The sequence below is a fragment of the Gobio gobio genome, assembly GCF_949357685.1.
Source record: "Gobio gobio genome assembly, chromosome: 14".
NCBI classification, from domain to species: Eukaryota; Metazoa; Chordata; class Actinopteri; order Cypriniformes; family Gobionidae; genus Gobio; species Gobio gobio.
The window spans coordinates 29,205,622-29,226,901 of record NC_137107.1 but is presented as its reverse complement, the minus strand read 5'-3'; the positions used below and the strand labels follow the sequence as shown (position 1 = coordinate 29,226,901).

The 21,280-nt window shown below is 41.1% G+C and overlaps 1 protein-coding gene across 1 annotated transcript in view; it reads left to right on the top strand.

Annotated features, from left to right (window-relative positions):
- Positions 1–2,429: 2,429 nt before the first annotated feature.
- The window catches only part of capn5b (calpain 5b), a gene marked incomplete at both ends in the record, with an annotated part of 32,148 nt that continues 13,297 nt past the window's right edge, over positions 2,430–21,280 (top strand). The window contains 2 exons of the mRNA XM_079836024.1: positions 2,430–2,594; positions 13,889–14,020. Coding sequence (XP_079692150.1) covers positions 2,430–2,594; positions 13,889–14,020 — 297 coding nt within the window. The remainder of the gene's footprint in view (positions 2,595–13,888; positions 14,021–21,280) is intronic.

Sequence of the window (21,280 nt, the reverse complement as noted above, 5' to 3'; positions counted from 1 at the left end):
TAATGCTTCCTTGCTGAATAAATGTAATAATTTCCTGCAAAAAAAATGTGTACTGACCCCAAACTTTTGAGAAGTAGTGTAGATGAAATAAGATACTTTAGATAAGATGAGATGATTAGACCAACATGGAAAAATGAATTCAAATAATTACCTAGTTCTGGCATGAAACTCTAGATGGCGCAGGCTGACTGGTCTTTAACTTGATTGGCTTATTGGTTGCTGTTGCATCAGCGGCCAATGAGCTGCGGCTCAACATTCAAACAAATACCGGTAGTGTTGCTGTTAGCATTCTTCAGTTCTGTCTTTCAGAACCCTCCACCTTCCCCAGCTCCACCTGTATAGATCTGTTATGGGGGTTAAAGGAGTAGTTCACTTTAAAATAAAAGTTACAAAAGCTTGCGATGCTCCTGTACATCGCATCAGGGGTTACTCTTTTAGCGCAAGTCGACTTTCGTACCGCTGACCTCCGGAAGCTAGTTATTTTAATCTATAAAGTTTTAAAAATTGATATTTTTCTTACACAAACATACCACTTCGCTTCAGAAGGCCTTTATTAACTCCCCGGAGCCGCGTGGAGCAGTTATATGATGGATAGATGAACTTTTATGGACTTCAAAAACAATTCACTGCCATTATAAAGCTTGGAAGAGCCAGGACATTTTTAATATAACTTGCCTGAAAGAAGAATGTCATATACACCTAGGATGGCTTGAGGGCGAGTAAATCATGATCTAATTTAGATTTTTGGGTGAACTAACCCTTTAACATTGCCATATTCATTACCATATCAATCTCCAGAGAGTTGTCATAAGAGTGTAACAAATTAGCTCAAAGGGGAAATATTAATAATTAATCATAACTCGTTACAATTAATTATGAATATTTGGATCAGTTAACCAAATTAACTTAACTGAATTAGCTCATAGCTATGATCGATTCGTTAAAGTGACATTTTGTATACAAGCAGACCAGACGAATGTGCACAAGAGTTTATTTAACTAAAACACGAACACATAACTAACGTAAACGCACAACACAAAATCATACAAACATAGGGTCTAATGGAGAGTGGAAGTGATGGAAACCCGGATCAGAACAGAGGAATGAAGCATTAAATAGTCTAAACCTGAGAGAACCACCAGTTAAGACTACGAGCGCCTTTGTTTAAACAAAGGGGTTTACAGCTTTTACTTTATATACACAGCAAATTTGTTACTTGCATTTGCCTTGAAAGGCGTCCCTAGATACAGTCGCAGGAGAAAGTCTTGATAGTTCGGTCCGATCTTGTTTCAATCGATTCCTTCCGTGTTGAGCAAAGGAATGACAGTGAACTTGCAGAGCGTATGTGATGGTCGAAGAAGGCGACACTCTGTCTAAATGTTGAGGGAACTTTGTGTTGGCCTTTTAAGTTCCACAGAGATGTCAAGCCTTTGAGGTTTGGCTTGACCAATGACAAAGGTGCGTTCTCAGACGGGAGAGTTCCTTTGTTTGAACAAAGGGCTGACTCATTCGCAATGGAGTGAGCTGGAAATTTGTGTTAATTTCTATTCTGATAAATAAAATGAACACTCTGCATTCTATAAGAAAGTGATGTTCACCAAAGTTTGAGTCATTACATGAGGAATATTTTGATAGGAGACATCAGCTAGATGGGCTAACATTAACTAGTTGGCTAGTTCTATCATCAAGCATGCATAACATATTATATAATATAGCAGACAATATACTAACAGTAATGATACACAGAATGTACTGGGGAAATGCATGTTCATTCATTTAAGAGATTGTCAATTAATTAGTGGCTAGAATTCCATTTCTATAGGGGATTGAGTTTCTGTTGGTTATACTGTTCCCTCGTTTGAGAACACAGCCCAAGTGTCTTTGAAAAGCATGAATCCGCATCAGGGTGCAAATTCACAGTGGGGCAGCTAGCCATCACGGAGCCTGTCTGGGTCCTTAATGAGATTAAATCGTAAAGATTTTGTGTGTTTGATCAGTCCAGTCGCTACGAGGGAAGGACATGATGGTCAACTTCAAAAAAATACAAAACAGTATACATTTGTGCTTGTGAATATCTAGTTTACTTTTGTGCCTCAAACAAAAGATTTGATGCTGCTAACCTGTCAAACATTTCCAACCTACTAAAACCTGTTCTTCCATACTTCCAAAAAGTGCATAAAGCCACCCAATAATTATAGAACTGGAAATTTCAGTTCATTTGTGCTGTTTTTGTGAGCATTATGCATCAGACAGACAATGAACAGACACCAAGCTAGAAAGTCATGACTACACAAATGTTCCTGAAAAAGAAGGTGATGAGATCTTAACAGCAGCAAGAGCGCCTTGTGCTGTGTCTGCACTGCATCTGTCTTACATTGGCACTTCTCTCTCTCTCTGTCTGTTTGTGTTTTCCTTCTGTAGGCTGAAAGATGTTCTCTTCTGTGAAGGCCTTTGAGGGGCAGCATTACTCCACCCTCAAGAGGCAGTGTCTGCAGAGTGGAGCGCTGTTTGAGGACCCACTGTTTCCGGCCATAGACAACTCTCTCTTCTACCTGGGTAACAGGATTGGCCGTGTGCACTGGAAAAGACCCGGGGTCAGTGCTTAGAACTCACGATTTACATTTACAATTATTCATTTAGCAGATAGCAAAGTGAATGAGATAAACAGGAGGCCTGAATTGCTTGTGATTTCCAGGTTCCCAAGAGGTTCTTTAGCAGATTCCAGGTTAAAAAAAGATATTGATTTTGCTTTGTTAGACCTTTAAATCAGACCCTTGAAAATGAACACATTCAGTTCCTTTTAAAGTAAATCCATTTACATTTATGCTTGCTTCAACTGTATACGTTTTCCCTGGTAATCAAACTTGCGAGCTTAGCATTCCTTGCGCAGCTTGCGCTAGTCTGCTGTTTCAGCTACAGGAATTATAAAACATACAAACTCTAAATAATTTTCTGTTCTTATTATTTGTTAATAATACTTTTATCTAGAAATTATGCATTAAATGAATCAAAAGTGACAGAAAAGATATTTATAATGTTAAAAACATTATGCTGTTCTTTTGAACGTTCTAGTCATCAAAGAAACCTTAAAAAACTATATCACGATTTCCACCAAAATATTAAGCTGCTTAACAGTTTTCAACATTGATGATAATAATAAATGTTTCTAAGGGTGTTTTCACACCTGGAAGTCCGCACCAAGGTCCGAACCAAAGTACATGTTTTGATACATTTTATACATTTGGTTTGGTTTCACATTGCAATTATGCGAGCGCACTTAAGAACTTTACATGAAATACTTGCGTCCTGTCGTCATTTTTTGGGGGGTTTATTTATGAGACATGTTCAAGAGCACTGCAAGTAATCGCTCCGGCACCTCCATGTCCCGATTATTGTCTGCTATAGCCTATTTGCTTCTTATTTATTAAATCCAGGCAATTAGCCTTTCGCCGGCCCCTCTCCCGAAACGGCCACTGTCCAATCACACATCATAGCAACCGTTACTATGTGAGCAGGTCCGACAAACATTGCTCAGCATCATTACTAATGTTAGGCTATATACATACTAAACGCATAAATATTTCAGATGATTAAGGAAAGATACCATAATCACAAAGGTATAAATATTTTTTTTAAAAGTAATTAAAGACAATGGGTAATGTTACTTAACCAATTTGAAGCAGTTTAACTTTTTTTATATATATATATATATATATATATATATATATATATATATATATATATATATATATATATATATATATATATATATATATATATATATATATATATATATATATATATATATATATATATATATATATATAGGCTATATAACTTACGAGAAACAGAGAAATATCGACACGTCCTCTCCAGCAGCTTGAATGTTCCCCGTTGCAATGGCAACTCTCAACGGACACCAGGACTTATACAGTTTTATAAAAGCTATTTATTATTTGTTGTAAAGTTTAAGAATCACCTCAGAAAAATAAATTGAAGCCTAGGACAAACGCTATGTCTGTGTCATTATTCCAATATTATGTTCATAACTTGTTATGAAATAAAAAAGTTTAATACCTCCGAAAAACTTTCCTCTCGTCAACATTAGCCTGGTGTGAGCGCGGCGCGCGCTCTTCAGTTCTGGAGGCGTGCGCGCTGTATATCACATCACAGAAAGATGTACACTCAAAGTAGTCGGATCAGGTCGTTTACATGGTGGAATTTTTCGTTTGATCGGTTCATGAAAAGGTTTATTCCACCCCTCTCAAACCGATAACAATTTCATTCGGTTTGGGCATTTTTATTCCGATTGAGGTGTTTATATGGAGCACAGTAATTTTAAACCGATTACAGTGCTCCATGTAAACGTACCTACTGACTCCAAGCAAGATGGTGAAGCGGTGCGCCCACGGCGTTTGGAAATCGGACACAAGATACCCCGAGAGATTGTCTGGAGGAGTTGTGTTCAAAACAACAGAGAAATGTTAGCTAGCTTTGAATGGCTTTGACGCACATGTAGGTGTAGCTAGCTAACATACCCTTGTATTTGAACAAAATAGCTACTCGCAATAGACAATAATAGACCATACCATATGAAAGAAAACTTACCCGGCAGTGCAAGAGCATGACTGATCCACAAGGCTGTGCTGGTTGCATTTAAGGTACAGGTCATGGGGTTTCTCAGATTTCGCTTGAGACCGGTAAGCATTAGCCTCAATAGTAGTCGTGTCTCCTTCATTGCGTATTTTTATATTTTGAATATATCCCTCCACTGCATACTGTAACCCCTTTTGCCTCGATCTGGAGGTATTGCTCCAAAAAAGGTCACTGACACACACGGGTGAAAGGCTAATTGGCTGATGAAACATTGATTAAAATTAAGATACAATTTATACAAAACGAAATTCACCTTAAAGAAAGGCTTTCTACAAAACAAAACTTAATGAAGTGGTCAAAATCATTTCTGACCTTCTGTCTTCTGACATATTTTGTTAACCCTAACCCTTTCATAATCAATATAGCCTAGATGAAATTTTAAAATAACTTCCTGTAAATGGTCTGAAAGTCAGAACCATACAGAAAATGCTTTCACACTAGAAATGAACCGAACCTTTGTTCAGTTTGATCTGGACTGAGACTACCTTTTTTCGTCGGACGAAATTTTGTCTGTTTGGTCCGAACTGTGGTCCGGGGGAGGTTTCACACCTATAATTTTGATTCGGACCAAACTGAAAAGTCCAAAAATCCGGACCAAACAAGGCAGGTGTGAAAGGGCCCTTAAACACCAAATCAGCATATTAGAATGATTTCTGTAGGATCATGTGACATGGTCTTGTTATTTAATTACTTTTTAAAATATATACTAATATATAGAAAACGGTTATATTTCACAATATTACTGTTTATACTATGTTTTTGATCAAATAAAGGCAGCCTTTGTAAATAAAAGGGACTTCTTTCAAAAACATGAAACAATCTTATTCAGAGCCCAACCTTGAATAATTGTGCAAGACAAAAAACGTAGACATGCTAATACCGTCTAAATGTTGCTTAAATAATTAAACATTGCTTATAAATTCCCATGTATTCCATTAAATGTAGGTTATGTGCTTTAGTGTTCGTAGTTGCAAAAATACAAGCATGTTATCTTTCCTTTAGTCTTTTTCTTACAGTAGTCTACATGCTCAGCAGGATGCTAAGAAATTGTAGATCACAACACAGATGTGCTAAATATAGGATTCTGCTTGTTATTGTGCAATATATAGTAACATATGGTTGGTAATTCATCATTAGTATAATCAATAATCTGTGTTAGTCAAGCAAAGGCATAAGGAAAGGTCAGCCTGAGGCTTTCATCCATAATGGAGGTCTGTCATCCATCACCGGATGACACAGAAATTTCTAAACTAAATTGCAGTTTTTGTTTTGTTTTGGAATTTGTTTTTCTGAGAATTGTTAGACGGGGTTGTTTTTGATACAACATGTCAATGTTAGTTCACAAGGACACATTAGATCTGTAAAACCTCATTGGCTGTGGGGAAATCATCAACAGGCTTCTTGAAGCATCATGATGGTTTTCTTGTGCTTCATTACTGGGCTAATGATACATTGCAGCTTCCTAAAAACTATCTGTAACATTTCGAATCCCAGAGATGCTGGGAATGTGATAACCCCCCCTCCCACGCCTGTCTTGCCCAGGGGCATGCTAAGTGTCAAGCCTGTCCAAGTCAATTATCCCTTTCTCTCACTCACACACTCCTGGAACGATGCCCGACCCAGAATCTCATTCACACTTATGCTCGCTCAAACACACTGAAGTGCTCCAGTCCGGGGTGTCTGAATTGAACCCATAGCAGCTCCTGTGGCCCTTAAAAGGTTAGTTCACCCAAAAATGAAATTGATATCATTAATTACTCACCCTCATGTCGTTCCAAACCCATAAGGAACACAAATTAAGATATTTTTGATGAAATCCACGACCACGAACACTTTCAAGGTAGTAAAGAGATCGTTAAAATAGTCCATGTGACTACAGTGGTTCAACCTTGATGTTTTACTCTCTTACGCTATTCACGTTGTTCGTTCTACGGCAGAACGCCCGCTCACTATTGGTTGAGCACCACATGCATGCGTTGTGGTGCTTATGTGAATCGTGTAGGTCAGTGGCATGGAGGAGAAGAGGTTGTTGAATAAAGTCGTTATGTTTGTTTGTTTTTTTGCGCTCAAAAAGTGTTTTCGTCACTTCATAAAATTATGATTGAACCACTGGAGTCTCATGGACTATTTAACGATCTCTTTACTTTGGGCCTTGAAAGTGTTTGTGGTGTTGCTGTCTATGGAGGGGTCAGAAAGCTCTCGGATTTCATCAAAAATATCTTAATTCGTGTTTCGAAGATGAACGAAGGTCTTACAGGTTTGAAACGACATGAGGGTGAGGAATTAATGACAGAAATTTCATTTTTGGGTGAGCAAACCCTTTAATATAGGTTATAATTGAAGTCAACACTACGATTGGTTCTGTCTTTACCGCAATTCAACATTTCAAAGCTAAAATCTTCTCCTTAATGGTCAGTGCAGCAGCAGGGAATGTGGGAATTTAGGAAAATAGTGCAGACAGTGCTAATATCAGATTCATTGTGTTGTAGTGATAAATAAGAACTTAGAGACTGCTTGGTGCTCTGATTATTTTTGCATCTGGATTCCTGCTTTTTTTATGCTTAATGGGACTGTGAGGAATATTTTGGACTTTTTTTTACAGTTTATTACAGTTCTGTCAAGTTATGTTTGTCTTGCTACACATGGACTCTCAATCTATCCCTTTTTATTACTTCTATGATGTGATGTATTTAATAGTTTATATGGTGGTATTATTACCGTAACCTTAAAGGGATAGTTCATTCTTGTCGCTTCATGGACTTCATGGAGTCACATGGACTATTTAAATTTTTTTTGTCCTTTAGTCCACCTTGAAAATGTTAATTAAATAGCTGTTTATGGAGGGGCCTGAGTGCTCTCGGATTTCATCAAACATATCTTAATTTGTGTTCCGAAGATGAACGAAGGTCTTACAGGTTTGGAACGACATGAGGGTGAGGAATTAATGACAGAATTTTCATTTTTGGGTGAACTATCCCTTTAATCTTAACCTGCATTAAATTGCTGCGTTAACTACACTAACATTCAAAAGTTTAGGGTTGGAAGAATCATTTTATGCTCATCAAAGCTGCATTTATTTGATCAAAAATACAGTAAAATTGGTAATATTGTGAAATATTATTACAATTTAATATAACTGTTTTCTATTTTTAGATGTTTTTACAGTTTATTCCTGTGATGGCAAAACTGAAGTTTCAGCATCATTACTCCAGTCTTTAGTGGCACATGATCCTTCAGAAATCATTCTAATAGGCTGATTTGGTGCTCAAGAAACATTTCTTACTTTTATCAAAACAGTCGTGCTGCTTAACAGTTTTGTGGAAACCATGATACATAATTTAAGGAATCTTTGATGAATAGAACGTTCAAAAGAACAGCATTTATGTGAAATAGAAAAGGTCTTTACTGTCACTTTCAATCCATTTATACATTCTTGTTGAATAAAAGTTTTTTTTTTTAAATCTTACTGACCCCACACTTCTGAAAGGTAGAAAGACTGCTTAGCTACTTGGCTAACTAATAGCTATCATGATTCACAGAGAAAGCAAGTTACATTTTGATTAAAAAAAAAAACACATTATTTTTCTTTGGAATAAAATGTGTGGATGAACCATACACAATAAGGCAAATTTGATTCCATGTTGACTTTAAATCACTCCACATCAAGGAGGAGCCTAATGATTTCGTACGTTGACATGTTGTTTGTTGTCCCTGAACTGTAAAAATGAAATGCTCCTTACTCCATCCATGTTTGACGTGAATGAAGACATTGCCACAAATCACTCTGAATGAGTAAATGGCATTAGGAGCTTTAATGCAGTTCACCGCAGCTGCTTCATATTTCACTGTCTTTCCCCCCTTGGGTCCTTGATCACGCTTTTTTAACCACTTACCATTCCTCACTCCCACCCACATCCTTCTCTGCCTCCCCTCCTGCCATTTCTTGTCACCTCCACTCTCCAAAGAGAAGAAAGACTGTGTTTTATGAGTTGAAGCCAGTGGACTGGGTGATAGACGGTAATTTATCCATACTCTGGGCTCACTGGTGTCTGAGTTTGTGTTCATTGATTCTGTGATAGGTCTGGCAGTTCGATCTGTCTTATATTTCAAAGCTGGTCAAGGCAGAATCAGTGTGACTCATATTAGTGTGTGAACTCTCAATATATGAGATAATGCGAAAGAAGCAGACACACACATGAAACTCCTAGCCGCAGGAGAGGGTTGCCCCTTGGATGCCATTTTGGTCTGTGATTAAAAAGTGTGTGTGTGTGTGTGTGTGTTCGCAGAGGTGGCTGGAGTGCTGAGCTATAACACAAATGACCTTGCACTCGAATCAGTCAGTTCACCCATCCTCTTAACACACACACACATAACACTCCATAATAGCTACCAACCCACAGATGTACCACTGAAAACCCTCCTCTGAAAAGAGCATTCACACACAAACAATATATTTTCTTTCTCTCTGTCTGTGTCTTTGTCTCAGGGTCCTTTGTTCTATGAGTGAACAGGGGAAACAATAGACTTGTGAAGGATTTTTAGATATTATGTCCATTTTCAGGCTTTTTAGCTGTGAAGGTAATCACAAAAAACTCAGAGACTAAACGCTCGTTAAATAAAGGTTGATGTATTGCACGCTGGAGACAAACGGTGTTGTCTCTGCCCCTGTGACAAGAGAGGCCTATTAAGGTTTTCTATAGTTTAGCCTGACTGGAGGTAACCTATAGTGAATTGCCTGTGTAGGAACCAGTTTAAAGGATTAGTTCACTTTAAATAAACTTTTGCTGATAATTTACTCACCCCCATGTCATCCAAGATGTCCATGTCTTTCTTTCTGCAGTCGAAAAGAAATTAAGGTTTTGGATGAAAACAGTCCAGGGTTTTTCTCCATATAATGGACTTCAATGGGCAACAAACGGTTCAAGGTCCAAATGACAGTTTCCGTGCAGCTTCAAAGGGCTTTAAACGATACCAGACGATGAATAAGGGTCATATCTAGCCAAACGATCAGTTTCTGCAAGAAACCGAGCAGTATTTATGCTATTAATTTACCTCTTAACAGACGAACGCGATCACCTCTGAGCTCCGCCATCACTTCCGGAAAGTGAGGTCAAATTCGATCGTGGTCATAGATATATCGATAGTAGATGCCTCATTCTACTGATCCGTGCATTCGATAATGAGGCATCTACTTATACATCTATGACCACGATCTAATTTGACCTTACTTTCCGGAAGTGATGGCGGAGCTCAGAGACGATCGCGATCGTCTGTTAAGAGGTAAATTAAAAGAAAAAAAAAGGGTTGTATCTATTCTCTTAAAGAGTCATGGGTGTGTTTTGGGCGTAAGGTGCAATAAACCAATCAGAGTCTCATCTCCCATTCCCTTGAAAAGCCAGTTGTGCTCGCACCATGGCGGATTCACTATTTACATGGCGGAATTTGAAAGAGGAAAGACTGAACGCTTCTCCAGAGAGGAATCCTTTTTATTTTTATATTTAAAAATGTTTGTGTGCTGCTGCGCGTCCTTATGTGTGTAATCAGCAGACTGTATGCAATACTGTGCTATTGACTTTAGACCAGATTTTGGTTTTGTTGTTTTCAGTTGTCTCAAAATAACAACGCGCCAACAATGCGCCTGAACACACATGGTTTTCAGACCAGCACGCCCAAGGGGCGAACAGATGGGCACGAGTGCATTATTTAAACAACGTGGCGCTGTTAACATGATTTCATTAGCCTTTATGCAGCCTATGATGGCATTAGCTTAGCAACATGTGAATGCCAGAGTGAACAGCTGTATTTGTACTGCCTATCTTGTAAACAGGCTAAATTTGTAATATCTTGTTTTGCACGGTTTGTTTCAGTTTGGATACCACCTTAGTAGATAGCTGTCTTTGTAGAGAGTAGACAGCAAGGTAGCTCATTTGATTTATGAGCTCTAAAATACCTTTGTTCTTATAAAATACCTTTTTTTTTCTTATAAATGTCTGGGGGTTTTTTTTCTTTCACTCAACTGCACACACAACTGACATTTATTAGACAAGTGTTTTATTGATTAATCTGAAGTCAGAGCACTTTTGAAGGTTTTGAATAGATTTGTTAGATTCATTGCTTCTCACTTGTTGATTAAATATCAGAATTCTAAAGAACTGTCAGAAATGAGAAGGCAGCAATTAATCAAGTTATAGAGGATTGATATTTAATCAGATAAATGAAATCCAAAATTACCCACTGTAGCATTGCTCTTAGAGAGACGACAGCGGCTTGAACCAACTTGCCGCACCAAACCGAATTTGTATTCCTGTATGTTTGAATCAAACTTTGACTGAATAACATTCTGGAATGAATGACAGAGTGGTAATATCAGAGGGTCTGATGGAAAATCAGTCATGCACTGTGTGTATCATGCTTTATATGCAGGCCACAAACAAAAACAGAGTTTCAGTGTCGCACGTCTCAGTTTCTTGGCTCTGGAATAGAGAAGTGTGTCTACCGTGTGCTGTGTGTGTGTGTTTTGCCTCATCAATTTGACATCATTGGACTTCGTTCTCGCACACCATGGGGGCATGATGAAATGTCTCATCTCTGATGGTTTTTCGTAAGTTGTTGAGGGGGTGAGAGAGGCCCAGCGCTGAAAGAATGAAATGTTGCGAGTGCTGGGCTGGATGTGTGCCGGCCGGGTAGTGAGGAGAGTCCTTGCCTGCTGAGCTGTGGAAATGATTTCGGATAGCACAATGTGAAAGACAAATAAGTGTCGTGAGAGTGAGAACATGTATTTTATACCTCCAGAGACCAACCGAACCAGCAGGGGTGTCATGCTCATATGGATTTTCAGGGGATCCTGGCTCAATTGGTACCTTAGGCGAGATAAGACATGACCACTGGAAAAAAACACTTTTTTAGTATAATAAGTGTGAGACGATTAGTAGATATTTATTGTTTTCTTATTTGAACTTAATATTGATTCTTAAAATCCAAAATTAAAAGAAAAAACCTGAATTAGCCTTAGATACAAAAATGTGTACTGTAAAATAATGGCAAGAAAACAGTAGTCTGATTCATGAACAAACGATTCAGAATCAGACTTTGGTATAGTCTGATTTAAGAATAAAAGACTCTTATGAACTGGTTCTTTTTAGTGAATCAGAAACATATAGTGCAACCAGTGTAGTCTGATTCCTGAACAAATTACTATTTTGAGACGGTCATTTCAAAAAGACTCATGATGAGTCATGACTCAGGAATTAATATGTCACATTTACCTTTGTATGGGACAAATTCATTCATGTCAATAGGAATCCAAGCAATCTGGAATTTCTGCATCACTACACTATTGACAATGGACCTACTTAATTTTCACAGACGTTTCGCTAATGTGACAGCACCTTTACAAACTGAACCTGTTATCATACTTCCAGTGATATATATTTTAATTAAGGCTGTCAAGCGATTAAAGTGCTTAATCTAATTAATTACATGATGTGCTGATTTAATTCATCTAATTAATCGCAAATTAATCGCACATCCAATTTGTCCGGGAAATTACCCCCAAAAGATCATTTAAAGTCATTATTGTGGTAAATGAGAAAAACATTAATTAATTCATTCATTCTATTAGTTCAAATGGCTGAAAATGTCTCTCTTTATGAATGGACCATTGAATCGTTGGTTTAATACTCCACTATAACAGCTTCAACTCTTCTGGGAAGGCTTTCCAAAGTTAGGAGTGTGTTTATGGGAATTTTTGACCATTCTTCTAGAGGTGTATTTGTGAGGTCAGGCACTGATGTTGGACGAGAAGGCCTGGCTCGCAGTCTCCCCTCTAATTGATCCCAAAGGTGTTCTATCGGGGTAAGCTCAGGACTCTTTGCAGTCCAGTCAAGTTCCTCCACACCAAATTCACTCATCCATGTCTTTATGGACCTTGCTTTGTGCACTGGTGCACAGTCATGTTGGAACAGGAAGGGACATCCCCAAACAGAGTTGCTGTTGTTCCCAACAGCTTCCACATTTGTTATATATTTGTTATCTATCTATCTATCTATCTATCTGTCTGTCTGTCATCAGAAGAATCACCCCTAAGCTTTTAAAAGGCAAAACCGGTTTGTTAGGTGCTTATTTTAAAGCATTTACTCTTTTACCAGAGCTCATTTATGGCGGCTCCTCTGAGAGATATTCAAAATGAGCTATAGCCTGTGAGTGCTGTCACTGTGCTCAGTGTGTGTCAGCTGTTTAAAGGGACCCAGACCTTTACTTTTAGGTCACTTCAAATCTCACCCCCTCCCTGTTGTTTCAGGGCTATGTGTCCTGGTGGTTGTGACGAGGCCGGTGCAGAGGTGTGCTAGATGCTGTCAGAGCAAAGGAGAGTCGTTTGATTTATAACAGCTTTCAGTGCTGCATTACTTCATCTACATTCATAACTATTATTAAATTAATTAAAGAGCCTGTGCCCTGCTTCTGTCTTCTTGTACTGTGTTTCCCCTCTCTTCATTAACCAAAATGAAGCTAAATGTACTATATTTTTGGACAATGTTTTTAGACATGGGGCCAGATTTACTAACAGCTTGCACCAACGCAAACCCTCTTTTGGTGTTAAAAAATACTGTCAGGATTTACTACATTTACATTTAGTCATTTAGCAGATGCTTTTATCCAAAGCGACTTACAAATGAGTGCAATAGAAGCAACTAGGACAGTCAAGGGCAACAATATGCAAGTACTGTAACAAGTCTCAAACTAGCACTAAAAAGGCATGGACAGGGTTATTTTTGCGGCTGACCTTATTACATATGTTGTGAGTTTCCCTTTCAGAAACAACATTTATGGGAGGAGAGTATTTAATTGAATCATGCAAATTGATTTTCTAAGGTTTGCGCTAGTCAATTTACTGGTATTTGCGGCATTCTGTAATGCCGAAAAAAGCATGTCCTAAACCAGACGCTAATTTGTGCTGCTCATGGTAGATTGTGTTGGTCATTATGGAAATCATCCGGCTGTATCTGTGTTAGATCACACACAGGAAATTTCCACACTTTTTTGGTTTTGTGCTCTCACACTAATTTGCCCTGTTTAGTAAATCTGGCCCATGGTCTTTGCAGTCTTTTTTATAATATATATTTTTGTACACGGTGCATGTTTGCTATTCACACTATGCTTTTTGTTGTTGTTTTTGTCTTCTCACCAATTTCACACTCTTATTTATCTCTCTTTGTGTCTGTTTCTCCATCAGGAGCTGTGCACTGATCCTCACTTGTTTGTGGATGGGATCAGCGCCCATGATCTGCACCAAGGCCAGCTGGGAAACTGCTGGTTTGTGGCGGCCTGCACTAGCTTGGCTTCCAGAGAGTCTCTGTGGCAGAAAGTAAGTTAGTGGAGTGTGTAAACATGTGTATATCATGAATGTAATGTTCCCTCTAAGCTGCGACGTTGCTCCCGTGCAGATGGAAAAAAAATAGAGATACCAAAATATTTGGGAAAAAGCGAGAGATTTCTTGAATCAGAGTTAAATGAAGGAACAGATTCCATCTCAATGTCCATTGATTTTCAGTATGGAAGTGCAACTGTGAGAAGACACAGTTGAAGACACACACTCAGCATTGGTTCATTTGGAAGATAAGGAGAGCATCCTTGAATATGGAGGCCATTTAAATAAAAATAATAATATGTTAGATTATTTAATAATATAACAGCATGAATTATTTATTATTCAGTAGTTATTAAAAATAATGTATGTAATTATAATATAATGTAATTTATTTTGTTAGTAGTTTGCTTGGCAACCAAAATGTATTTCATATGTCAGTCAATTGAATAATAAAATAAATTACATATACAAATGTATTTTGAATAACTAATTTATGCATTTTAAATAAAATGCAATAATGATATTTAGAGTTTTAATTCACTTTTCCATTGATATTGTGAATTATATTTAATAATATATTTATCAATATATTTGATAAAAAAAAAATTATTGTACATTTTGTTTACATTTTTTATTGTTAGTTTTTTTGTGTTGATAATTCAAAATGTATATATATATATATATATATATATATATATGATTCTTGGTTTTGAATCATCAATACAAAAATAAAACTAACAATAAAGATTATTATACAATAATGTATAGAATTAAAGAATTTATTATATTAATAAAAATTGCTCCGCAAGCACAAACATTTTTTAGGTTTTTGCCTACATGTATCGCTTTTCTCTTGATAATGTATTCAATTCAATTCACATTTATTTGTATAGCGCTTTTCACAATACATATCGTTTCAAAGCAGTTTCACAGAAAAATGCGTCTACATTACAATTTAAAGTGATTTGTCCACGTTATGTATATTAAGCCTGCAGAGGTTGCCCATTAGATCTGCATTGTAGGATTAAAACCTGCTTGTTCTGTCAGCAGGGCTTGACATTAACTTTTTTGCTCACCAGAAAGTGTGGCTAGTGCAGCAATTTTACTGGCCACAATTGTAACATTGATACCATGGGGAAAAATATTGTCTCATAATTTGGCAGCGGGTATATTAGGCAGCTGTCACTTTAAGACCTGAAGCACGGATCCATTATTCTGTAACACATGGGTTTTCTTTCCTAACAGTTTATGTTCACTTAAAACATAACTGACTGTGTTTACATGGATAGTCGCCAAGACCAGCATTTTTACATTATTTTTTGTGGATTTGACTTTAAGCCCAATAAGCAGCTAAAAAGAACGTCTCGGTTACGACTGTAACCTTAGTTCCCTGAATAGGGAACGAGACGCTGCGTCACCGCTTTGGGAAAGCCTCTGCGTGATTGTGTCGTGAAGCACGTATGTCATCAGTCCAATAGAGAAACGGAACGTCATAGGCGGGTGACGTCACACGCCGTTAGCTTCTGAAGAAGGCCTGAAACAAGGCGCTTGTGGGCATGCAAGGAGTATGGCAGGGTGGCGCAGCGTCTCGTTCCCTATTCAGGGAACTAAGGTTACAGTCGTAACCGAGACGTTCCCTTTCAAGGGAACTCGCACTGCGTCACCGCTTTGGGAACGAGAATACCCCCGTCCCCATGCGAGTCTGGATGCCCGCCTGTGGCATGAGCTAAGAGGCGAGCACCCGAGACCCCGGAGTAGTGTTCACATCCAGTTCGTAGAATCTGAAGAAAGTATGAGGCGAGGACCACCCCGCCGCATCACAACGTCTTGCAGGGAGGCCCCTGCTAAAAGAGCTTGAGAGGCAGCCATACTCCTAGTGGAGTGGGACCGAACAGCTAAAGGGGAGGGCTGTCCGGCCGCCACATAAGCAAGTGAGATATCCTCGACCACCCACTTGCTCATTCTCTGCTTTGAGACTGGACCCCCTCTCGAGGAGGTTCCGACACAAACAAACAACTGATCAGTTTTCCTCCACAGGGCAGCTCTGTGGACATAGGCATCTAGTGCGCGAACAGGACAAAGCAGATTTAATTGTTCCTGGTCTGACATCGTAAAAGGAGGAGGACAGAAGGCCTGGAGCACAATAGGTCTCACAGGATTAGTGAGGACCTTAGGAATATACCCGGGCCTCGGAGAGAGAAAGGCCTTAGCCATACCCGGGTCAAACTCCAAGCACGAGGGTGCAACAGAGAGGGCTTACAAGTCCCCTATTCTTTTAAGGGAAGAAATAGCAAGAAGAAATATAGTTTTCAGAGTGAGAAACCTCTCAGAAACTTCCTCGAGCGGCTCGAAGGGAGCCTCGGAAAGGCCTTGAAGAACAATGGATAAGTCCCAGGCCGGCACCCTGGTGCGTGTCACAGGTCTCAGTCTCAAGGTTCCACGGAGGAAACGGGTTACTAGCGGGTGTCGCCCTAACTAAACTCCACTCAAAGGAGTGTGACAAGCTGCTATGGCCGCCACGTACACCTTTAGTGTGGAGGGGGCTAACCCAGCAGAGAATCTCTCCTGCAGGAACTCTAGCACCACGCTCCCAGGGCAGTTGACTGGATCCCGCAGGCGATCTCGACACCATAAGGTGAAAAGTCTCCACTTTAGATAGTAAAGTTTCCTCGTAGAGGGAGCTCTGGAGTGTAGAATGGTCTCAACAACCTCGGTTAAGAGACCGGAACTTATGAGCTGGGCCCCCCTCAGAGGCCAAGCCCACAGTTTCCACAGCTCCGGGCGGGAGTGTACGAAGACTCCGCCCGCCTGAGAGAGAAGGTCCCTCCTGATCGGAATCTCCAGGGGACACCATCTCTATAGCCCCCTTTTGCAGCATAGTCTGTACTTCCTGAGTCATCACCAGAGCCTCCTCGGGGTCCACCACAGTGGAGAGGACCCCGTTGAAGCTGGGGGGACGGCATCTGAACTGAATGGCGTACCCCAAATTTATACATTGCAGGACCCTACGAGATATGTGAGGCAGATTCTCCCACTCTGACACCAAATCTACTAAGGGTACCAGCCTCTCGAGGCTGGCCTCTGATGTACTCTGCACCGGGAGTGCAGCGCCCTGAAGCGGCGAACCGGCAGGGAACAACTGACTCAACGGCATAGTTTCCCTCCGAAGAGGGTGCGGGCCATCCTCGGATGACCCGCGGGGCCCCGACACGCCCCGGCACTCAGGCGGGGTTGGCGGATTGACCCCGTGAGGGCCCCGCGGACGTACGGGTACCGTGTACAGCGGTGAGCACCGTGTGCCCCCGGAGGGGATCACCCTCACTGTCCTGGGCCCAGAGGCGTCAGGACTTTTTAGACGCAGCCTTCCTCGCCACAATGACTGTCCTCAGATCAGCCCTGGGCTTAGAAGGCTGCGCCTGCAAGCGCCACGCACCCGACGACCCTTTCTGAGGGGGTGTACGAGTGGCAACACTCACTTTTTGCTGCGCCCTATGGGAGGAGCTTGAACCCAGACGAGACCTGGGGCTTACGGGGAAGGAACTGCTTGAGCGCCGCCGCCTGTTTCTTTGCCTCCAGGAACCTGTCGGTAACAGTGGTGACAGCGTCACCGAACAGGCCTCCCGGAGACAGCGGCGCATCAAGCAAGAAGCTTTTATCCCATTCCTTTATCTCCGTAAGATTGAGCCACAAATGTCTCTCCATGGCCACCAGGGCTGCCATAGAACGGCCGATGCATCTGGCCGTCTCCTTGGTGGCCCGGAGAGCGAGATCAGCTGTAGATCGGAGCTCATTGATGGTATCGACTCCGATCTCGTGGGTCTCACCCAGGTCTCTAAGCAGATCAGCCTGGTATGTCTGCACGATGGACATAGTGTGCAGACATGCAGCGGCCTGACCTGCTGCCGAGTACGCTTTGCCCACAAAAGATGATGTCACTTTTAGGGGTTTTGTGGGCAAAGTCGGAGCCTTTATGGCAGATGCAGACTCGGGTGAGAGATGGCTCGCAAGCGTCTGCTCAACCCAAAGCTCATGTTGTTCCTGTGGTCAGTCGATGTGTAATCTGGCCACAGCTCTGCTCAGCACATCCATTAGCTCCTCACCTGCAGGGGAATGAAGTGGCGAGTCCTCACCCCCTGCATCGATGCTACAGATATCAATCTCCTCGGAGGAAGATAACTGTAGCACCGCAGCAGCTCCCCGGGCGGGAGAATCTGCAGCGCGGGCTGCCGAACCCAAAGAGGTGGCGCTGGATCTGCCGGGTGAAGGCTGAGATAGGGCAGGGCCCATCTCAAGCCCCTCCAACAGATCCTTTTGTGAACCCCACGACATAAGTCGCCACTGAGCCTCAGCAGCAGCGGGACCCGTGCCGTGGGGAACGCGAACCGGGACGCCCTCCTCGAAGAGCGCCCGGCGGGATCGCAGCACGCGAAGAGGCAGCGCCTCACAATGCTCGCAGCCGAAACACCCTCGAGTGCCGACTGCGCGTGCTGCTCACCCAGACAAACAACACACATCAAATGTGTATCCCCACTCATGATGTAGCATGAGCAGGGAGGAACACATTGTCTGAAGTGCTGTTCGCTCGCCATAATCTCTCTTTTTTTGTCAGTGTGAGTGCAAACTTTGTGGGAAAAACAAGAAAGTCTGAACTCAGACACAACACAGAAATGACAGGAACAATGACACAGAGCGCTTGTTGAAGGCAACAGAAGCTAACGGCGTGTGTTTGCCGGAGTGCTTTATAGTTTCCGGGTCTATGATGTCACCCGCCTATGACGTTCTGTCTCTCTGTTGGACTGATGACATACGTGCTTCACAGCGCAATCACGCAGAGGCGTTCCCAAAGCGGTGATGCAGTGCGAGTTCCTTTGAAAGGGAACTCGATTTAGTACTGAGTGGTGGCTTTATATGCACGCACTTGTGTGTGAGCACAAAATCTGCAATATGCACAATCCCACGGCAAAATTCAAGCCCTGTAACACCGACAATATTCATCTAGAGAAAATTAAACGAGTGAGGGGAGGCAGGTTTGTGTGTCAACTCGGAGAGATGAGAGAATGAAAAAGCGCAGCTGGTATCGTGTATCTATTCTGCAGAAAATGAGTATTGGAAGCGCTTCAGATATTTCAGTATCGAAATCAATAGTTTTGACAACACAACATTGCACTTAGTTTATTATTTCATATGCCTTTTTAAAAGACTACAATAGAAAAATGTATATATTATATATAAAATTCAACCCGCCAAAGAGGCTAGTAGGAGTGACTGCATTACACGCCGCTGCTGAAATCCACCTGCATTTGGCAGGCTGGTAGGTGTTAATGTCAAGCCTTGTCTATCTGAATATTTATTTGTTATCTTATATATTGAGTGTGTTAAGCTGTGAGGATGAGCAAAACTATTAGCGACTGTAAGTGGCAGGCTGCCATAGGAGCTGTGTGCTCTGTTAGGAACCATTACCTGATGATGGTTAAACAGGGGAGATATCTGCTCACTTGTGGCTTCATGAATGTACACACTGAAGCGGCAGTATATTTCAGAATAAATCCACTTCTGCTTCGAAACACACACAAACCTTGGAGTCCCAGCCGGTAGTACTGTAACTTTGTTTCAGTTTTTTTTTGTAGCTTTGGTGGTGGCAGGCAGATAAAGTGTGTTAATTAGTCATAAATGTTAAGTTTCAGTCTCCCTGTATCCTCCCCAGGGTGTGAGGTGTTTTCTTCTGCCTGGGGAAACATGTCCACTCCCCTAGAAACACACATCTCCATGAAGGAGATGACTTATGGGGCTTTCCCATGTGACTCCTCTCCCCTGTCCTGTCATTAGTTTTCCTGACAGGGTCGGGCATTGATAAATGAGGGTGTGTGTGTGATACTATCTATGCCCTGTGTCTTTGCAGCAACCTTTTATCCCACCTAATCACATGCACTCAGCATGGAGACATACTCAAGGGCAGTGGTTCGCAACCAGGGGGCCTCAGCAAACTTCCAAGGTGGCCTCAAGATGACTTAAAGGTCCCATGGCATGGCATTTTTCTATTATTTTATAGTGTTTTCTGAGGTGTACTTATATTATTAGTATGATTTTTACATCATAAAATGTCATAATTTAGAAATAAAAGGCATTTTTTCTATAATGCTGTTTGCCCTGTGGCTGAATGCCCTGCTTCAAGAGGCGTGTCTGCTGTGAGACTTCAGTAAAACCGCCCACTGTTGTGATTGGCTGACATCTTTGCATTTTAAATGAGCGGAGGGGGCGTGGTTTAACGAGGCACGAGCAGGCACGAGTCTGCCAGAGAGACGGATGGACCTGTGTTCACTTCTCATCAGTTCTCTCAGCATGTCTCAGTTCAGGGTGAACTGTTGTAGTTACTAGCATATACTTCAGTTTATCAGTTTATTTCTAGTCGGAGGGGCTGTCACTCATGTCAGAAAGTTAGTAACTTTAGTAAATTATGGATCAGCGCTGACTCGACGCGAACCGTTTAGAACGATTCAGTCCGATTTGGTGAACTGGTTCGGTTCACTAAAAAGAACCGATTCAAAAGAATGATTCGTTCGCGAACCGGACATCACGGAGACGAAGTGATTGCTAACAAAGTTATTTATAGTAACTACTGAGTTATGAGAGCGCTGTCAGTCAGCGCGAGTTTATTGTGTTTGTATCTGAGAGTTCTGAATAAACACGAGTCCCAGTCACACCGAGTCCTCTTCATCATTATTCTACCAACTTTGTAACACTTGGAATGTACCATTACAGCGAGATGAACGAGTTAGTAAGTGTTGAGTATAGCATTATTTCTATATATGTTCCAATCATATGAATAGCGTCATTGACGCGCATTGAGTAACGTTACACAGCGCAAACAAAGACACAACAGCAGTAATCGAATGTAATCCAGTTTATTGTGGGGAAAGCTGGCTAGCCTAGCCGGATACCCTCACGCTTACCCCCCTTCTGCTTAATCTCACGCCGCGTTTGGTGCCTCCGCTGTGGGCCAGATGCAGTACTGGGGGTCGGGGATGTTGGAGGCCGAGCTTCGGCGTGTGTGAAGTTTATCTCTAAAGATGTTACTGCTGATGTTAAACAGAAAAGACTGTATGCACATTTTAGAACCGATAGACGCGACGAGGACGTACAAAAACACTGACTCACAAGATAGAAAACACTGTTCTGTCGGGAGAGCGAGAAGCCGCTGCGTGTCCACAAATAATAAATAATAAGCTACACATAAGAAATCAATGATCACAGATCAGA